Here is a 6,591-nt window from a genome sequence, read left to right as displayed (position 1 = left end):
CAGACATGCGTCACAAATTCCATTACCTTGGATTCAGCTTGGGAATGTCATGAAAGACTTTGGACTTGTATTGAACCTTCACTCAAATAACTCATGACTTCACTTTGACATAATGGATTTTGAGATCAGGGTTGGTGAGGAATTTCCAACTTTCCAATTCATTTTCTGCATCCTGTTGAGGGATTTCAGGCATAGACAGAGGCTGGTTGCCTACATGTAGCAGGGTAGCTTCGCTCTACAAAGAGTATATCTGGTAACCTGATTGCATGATTCACTTTATGAAATCATTGCTCCTGGGATCAACATAGACAGGTCACATTAATAAGACACGGACCTGTGTTTTGCATGACCTTCGACCTTTTGGATTATTCGAATGGGTGAAACTTTTTGTTTTCAAACTTGGAACTCAAATACAAAAAAGAAAAATTAACCGATATGTTTAGTAAATTGCCATTAAAGTATTCATCGAATAAACGACAAAACTCATGAAATCTTCTGGAGTGTATTACCTTTGAATCTCTCCTTGAAACATTGGATTGCAAGGGATTCTGCTCAGTTTATTTTTAAACTTTTATGCTGCTTTTATTGTTGATGGATTGAATTTCTGAGATTATGGTTGAAGTGTCTTTATTCTGGCAAATCAAATGTTTTAAAACTGTTTCCATTGTTGCCGCTGCCTGTCTTGGCCAAGATGCTCTTGTCAGATAGATCTTTGATCTCTAAATGAATATGAACATGTCACACAAAAAAATCATTTCAAATCATTTTTAGGTGAAAACAAACCTAACCCCCCCCCCAGAATTCTTTTTTTTTTTTCAGTGGTCCAAATCCTCTTCCGTAAAAAAAAAACAAGGGGGCTTTTGCTTTGTTAGACGAAAACATTGTGCCTGTCAGTTCAAACCCAGGGCAGACAGTTCTCCGGCTAGCAGGAAATCCCCTTCCTTGTTCCGCAGGGGAAGCTGCTGATGTATGCTAAAGCGAAGGAGGTGACATGATGCGCTCCGTGCCAGCCGCTGCTGTTACTATCCTGCTAGCCTGGATTTACCCCAGCTGTGGGCTGTACTTCCACATCGGAGAGACAGAGAAAAAATGCTTCATTGAGGAAATTCCCGACGAGACCATGGTCATCGGTAAGCTAGCAGCTGAGCCGGAGGCCAGCTAGCAGGCGGCGCTAACAGCTGCTCGTTGTAACGAAGGTGCAGCGTCGGACAAAGCCGGCTGGGCTGATTACAGTGATTCTGATGAAACGATGACATTTCCGCTGTCCATGACATTTGCATCGCTCTCTAATGTAGCAGCTAACTGCACCACACACAAGTTTCATCCAATATACAGTTGAAACCAGAAGTTTACATACACCGAATAAGAAGAAACACTCACTCTTTCCCCCCCCCCCCCCTCTCTCACAAAATAAGTTTTGGTCTGATTTAACTTCAGACAGGGAGAAACGAAACGTGAGGTCCTTTTTTTTCTGTCAAAGTAAACTATTGGGTGTTCAGCTGTATATTCCACTTTACTCGCTGTTCAGGATCTGATTAAAAGTCTTCTCATTAAAGAGAAGGAGATGAAATCTGCTGAAGAGCAGCGACAGAAGGCCAGTTGTGGGGGTTTCACTGTAGTGTGACCTGAAGGGAGCAGCAGGAAGTCACTGTCACACCGTTACTGTCAGGATGATTATTAATCCAATCATCCAGAACAGAGCTGGTGACACTTTAACCACCCAGAGAGCAGAATCCATAACCAGAGGTCAGAGTGGTCAGAGGAATCCTCTAGATTGAAGTGGGGTTTTAAGCAGTCATCCATCTTAGCTGACATACACTTTTCTGTCGATGCTTGTTGTCTGATCAGCAGCACATATAATAAAAAGGCTTGAAATGGTTTCGAGCCTCACCTACTTTAAATTTAAAGAGAATCCGTTGAAGGCGCTAAAGATTAAGGCGATGGCACGGAGGCCTTCCAATCGGAAATAAATGACTGTGTATGTAGCACGTCTGTCAGAGTGCAGTCACAAAGTGTTTCACAGTAAAAAGTAACAGAAAGCAGCAAAAAAAATAAGACGCCGCTATCGCTTACCTTTAGTCAAAGTCGTCACAAATATTTTCACGTGGAAAAAATTCTGACTTGATTTTTAATCCACAGAGCAAAATTAAATGCATGCAGCTAATTTTTTTGCATCCCTTCAGCATTGAAAATTAATGGAAAAAAGTTTGAGAGTTTATACTCATAAAAAACAAGCATGAAAAAAATCTAATGGAAATTTCTTCTATTGTGAAATCGTAAGTTAGCCAGACAGTACTTAGATCCTTTTTTTCTTTGCCTGTTAACAGCATTGGCTAACACATCCCAACTCCTCATCTTCTTGTTTAAAAAAAGTCTACTATTTAATCCAAGTAACAAATTCACGCTACTGTCCCTTTAAGAGCTGTGGGATGTTCTGTATCTGGCAGGAAAATACCGGACCCAGCTTTGGGACAAACAGACCGGTTCCTTCCTCCCCTCCACTCCTGGCCTCGGGATGCACGTCGAGATCAAGGATCCAGACACGAAGGTGAGCTCAGAGCAGAGGTGTCGCCACGACACCCAGCGTGTCGCTCACCACGGCAACCTAAAGCTCCTGGTCTCGGTGTGTTCCAGATCATCCTGTCCCGTCAGTACGGCTCCGAGGGCCGCTTCACGTTCACCTCCCACACGCCTGGAGAGCATCAGATCTGCCTGCACTCCAACTCCACCAAGATGGCTCTGTTCGCTGGAGGGAAGCTGGTAGGAACGTCGCCTCAGACGGACACCTTGACGGTTTATTGACTGATATTTAGTTAAAGAAACGGCTTCCATGTGGATGTTTTGACATTTTTATTTTTTCTTTAGCTTAAAGCTGTTAACCTTCTGCTGTGTTTCGTTAGCGACTTGCAAAAGCATTCACACCCCTGGACATTTTTCACTTTGCAGCCCTAAACGTTAATGTATTGTATTGGGATCTCATACACAAAGTAGTGCATAAAAGCATCCTGGAAGAACAATAATGATTTTCTATGTTTTTATGAATAAAACCAGAAGTTGAACCAGTAAGTCAGTACTTTTTAGAAGTCTTTTGGAGGATGTATGTCATTTATTGCGCAGGTATTTTTTTCTTTAAAACTGCTTACTCTCAGACACATTTAATGCAGAACACCTGTGATGAGAAATTTTCAAGTCCTGTTCCAAATTTTCAATAGACCGTTTTATTGAGCTTTGATAAACATTTCTGTTGTAGCTCTGGGTTTACGTTCAGGGAATACATGGAGGTTTCCCTTCAGAATTGGGTTGCATTTATCTCCATCCATCAACTCTGATGATGGGAGGACAGACCTGCCCTTGCTGAAGAATGCATCTCCACAGTATGATGCTGCCACCATTGTATTTCATGGTGTGTTAAGGGTGAAGTGTTGTGTTTTTTTTTATATGTGTACCAAACAATTCCGTTTTGGTCTCGTCCGACCAGATGTTTGCTGTGTCCGATAAATGGCTCGTTGCCATCATGAATTTCAGTGGTGGGCACACTTCTGCTAACGTGCTAATAGCGGAGCTAAGACTTTGTGTAACGCTTTTGCTGACTTTGAAAACATTAGCGCTTTTTGGCTTCCCTTAAATAAATGTGTATGGATAAATGCTGAAGCGCTTATTTACATGGCTGTTTTGTAAACTTTCAGTTTGATATCCGTGCTGAAGTCGCGACTGCTAGGAATTATTTTAAGTAGTTAGACGTCCGTGTTCATGCTTTTACTTTGAAGGGACGGTTGACGCAGCAGTTCCGTTTTCTCTCCTCGCATCCACCCTCCCCCAATGAAACTTTATTTCAATCAAGAAACGTACAGGAAGAAAATAAACAAGAAATGAACATAAATGCAATATCATAATGTCGAAAGTATAATGTTAGGATTAGCTATTGCTAGTGCTTTAGCATTAGTTTCTGCTAAATATTGTGTTGGTTTAGCGCAAGTTAATGTCTATGACTAAGGCTTACCTGTTATTTAGCGGCGCACATTTTTAAATTTTTTATTTTTTTAAATTAGTTTGCATTCAGTTAGAAGTTTCCTTCCCTTTCAGCCTTACTGCTTACTGCTTTGTGTTCGTCACATTTTTTTTTTTTTCCATCATAAATTGCTTTTTTCTCAGCCTCCTTACACCAGCCAGTAACTCCTCTGTAATGTTGCAGAGAGTCCATTTGGAGATCCAGGTCGGAGAACACACCAACAACTACCCTGAGATCGCAGCGAAAGACAAGCTGACCGAGCTGCAGCTGCGAGTGCGACAGCTGCTGGACCAGGTGGAGCAGATCCAGAAGGAGCAGAGCTACCAACGGGTCAGTTCAGAAAAACAAAACAAAACAAGAAAAATGTTTTGAGATGTTTACCAGAGCTGCTTAAGCCTTGAGCTCACTGCGCTGGTTTGTGCCTGGCAGTACCGGGAGGAGAGGTTCCGCATGACGAGCGAGAGCACCAACCAGCGCGTCCTCTGGTGGTCCATCGCTCAGACCTTCATCCTCATCGTCACCGGGATCTGGCAGATGAGGCACCTGAAAAGCTTCTTTGAAGCCAAAAAACTGGTTTAGCGCGTTCCGGGAGACGAGAGAAACACGGTGGACTAAAAGGAGGAGCAGAACCCGGTCGGCAGCCGTATCTGGTACCAGTTGACCCACACGCCAGTCCTGGGAAGCTTTTAGGTTTTACTTCTTAGCGTTTTCGGTTTTCTGCAGAAGCGCCGCATTCCAGCTACATTTCTACTCATGTTTAGGTTTTTTCTAAAAAAATATTTGGACCACACTGGACATTTTTTTGTTGTTCTTTTTGTGGGTTTTTACACTAAAGGATTTCTGTGAAAGGCGTAGAATGTTAAAACTGTTGCATGAAAATAACTTAACAAGTTTGGTTGTTTAGTTTGTTTTGTTGCTGTTTCGTAACAGCCTTCAGTTGTGTTCAACCTGATTTCCAACGTGTCCAAATATTATCCTGATACATGAACAGTTGGTTTGCAATTTCAGGACATTTTCATCTCTGTCCTCAATATTTCTTTAAGATAGGAGACGTCAGAGCTTGACCTGTTGAATTTGGTTTCCTGACATGGAACTTTTCTAAAGCCCGTTTGAGGTAATCAGTCCACCTTAAACATCCTGCTGACATCGGGGGTCATGTGAGCTTTCAGAACACAGAGCTGAGATTGTGGAACCAAAGGGGCGTGGTCTGTAGCTGTGTTCATGGATCTGTGTCCAATATAAGACGTATGGAACCTTTTCCATCTGGCTTGGCGTCATGGAGGCTGTCTGAAGGTATTGTCCGTACAGGTCACAGTGGTTATTGGGTGAAAGGAGCTAGGTTAGGTTAGGTTAAACTTTATTAGTCCCATAGGGAAATTGAGTTTTTTTTAAACTGTAAACAAAAAAGGTAAAATGATTAAATTGGTTTAAAACTAACAAAAACATGCTGTAACCAATTAAAGTCCTACCTACAAGAATATTGACTTTAGCTGCAGCCTGTCATTACGTACGTCAAAATGCATTTTGATTCCTCTCAATTTTGCTTGAATTTAAACACCAATCAGTCACAACATTGTGACCAAAAGCTCAAATAATCCGTCCAAAAACAGCTTTTAGCTGTTCAGGTTTTGATTAGGACCATCTGGAGGTTTCCCGGGGTGTTTCATCCTGGAATGTCGGCAACACGTCCTTCGTGTCTCTGCAGAGGCCATAAAGGCTGCATGTCCATCTCAGACTTTAGGTGCTTTTCAAAAGAATTGTCAGATGAAGCCATACACCAGGATGTGCAGTAACTGATTAAAGGGACAGAATTCTCCAGTGATTGGACTAGACCATATAAGTGTACTTGAATTTTAGAACGTTAGAGCAAGCCCTTCTTTCTCTCTTTTGGAATTTCTTTATCCTGGATCTCACGCATGATGTGAACATTTATCAGCTTGTCGACACATTTAGAGGCAGGAAGTATTTAATATAGTGATCTAGGTAAAAGTTTTTTATAACACTTTCTATTTCTTGATTAAAATTAGATTTAAAAAAAATTTCATAAAGTAATTGTAAACGTTTTAGCCGATGTGTTTCACTCATTCCACAACACACGAGTTTGTGATTGTTGGTTCAGGTGTTGAATGTTTTTTGGTGGTTGTGCAGTTTGGCTTTTTCTTTTTTTTACTAAATTTAGAGTATTTTGAGCTTAAACTGTTCAGTCACCATCAGTGGGGGGTTTTCTGCTATAGATTGAATGTTTGACCCACCAGTCCAGGTTTCTCTGCTGTATTTTCATCATTCCAGTGGCTGATGCAAAGTGGGGTCAAAATTTTCTTTCCAGGAAATAATTTTTAAAAAATCCCACCAAGTAGGGTAGGGATATTATTGACATTATTTATGATATTATATATGTATACATACATACATTTTCTTACCCTTTTAACACCATAAAAAAAGAAAAAAAGCCAAATCGCTGCTTCAGTTAGTCAGTTTCAGCTCATGGAAGTATGGTGGGGAAAAAATGGAAACATTTGGTTTTGCTGGTACTTTATGCTTACAGCTGCATTAAAGTCTTATAAATGTGAAATCTGAAGGTT

The 6,591-nt window shown here is 41.1% G+C and overlaps 1 protein-coding gene across 1 annotated transcript; it reads left to right on the top strand.

Annotated features, from left to right (window-relative positions):
• The first annotated feature begins 933 nt into the window (after nucleotides 1-933).
• Nucleotides 934-6,443, top strand: tmed4 (transmembrane p24 trafficking protein 4). The gene is made up of 5 exons (XM_028016181.1): nucleotides 934-1,130; nucleotides 2,448-2,548; nucleotides 2,635-2,760; nucleotides 4,193-4,339; nucleotides 4,439-6,443. Exons 1-5 carry the CDS (start codon nucleotides 992-994, stop codon nucleotides 4,586-4,588), a joined length of 663 nt encoding a protein of 220 aa, XP_027871982.1. The 5' UTR covers nucleotides 934-991; the 3' UTR covers nucleotides 4,589-6,443.
• Nucleotides 6,444-6,591: the final 148 nt, after the last annotated feature.

This window comes from Xiphophorus couchianus, chromosome 1 (genome assembly GCF_001444195.1).
Source record: "Xiphophorus couchianus chromosome 1, X_couchianus-1.0, whole genome shotgun sequence".
NCBI lineage: Eukaryota > Metazoa > Chordata > Actinopteri > Cyprinodontiformes > Poeciliidae > Xiphophorus > Xiphophorus couchianus.
This window is presented reverse-complemented; position numbering and strand designations above follow the sequence as displayed.

Bases quoted from the DNA above. Each gene is read 5' to 3' on its own strand.
- tmed4 (XM_028016181.1), top strand. From the start codon at position 992: ATGATGCGCTCCGTGCCAGCCGCTGCTGTTACTATCCTGCTAGCCTGG. The intron at 1,131-2,447 runs GTAAGCTAGCAG...TGTATCTGGCAG, and splicing joins CGACGAGACCATGGTCATCG to GAAAATACCGGACCCAGCTT. The intron at 2,761-4,192 runs GTAGGAACGTCG...GTAATGTTGCAG, and splicing joins TGTTCGCTGGAGGGAAGCTG to AGAGTCCATTTGGAGATCCA.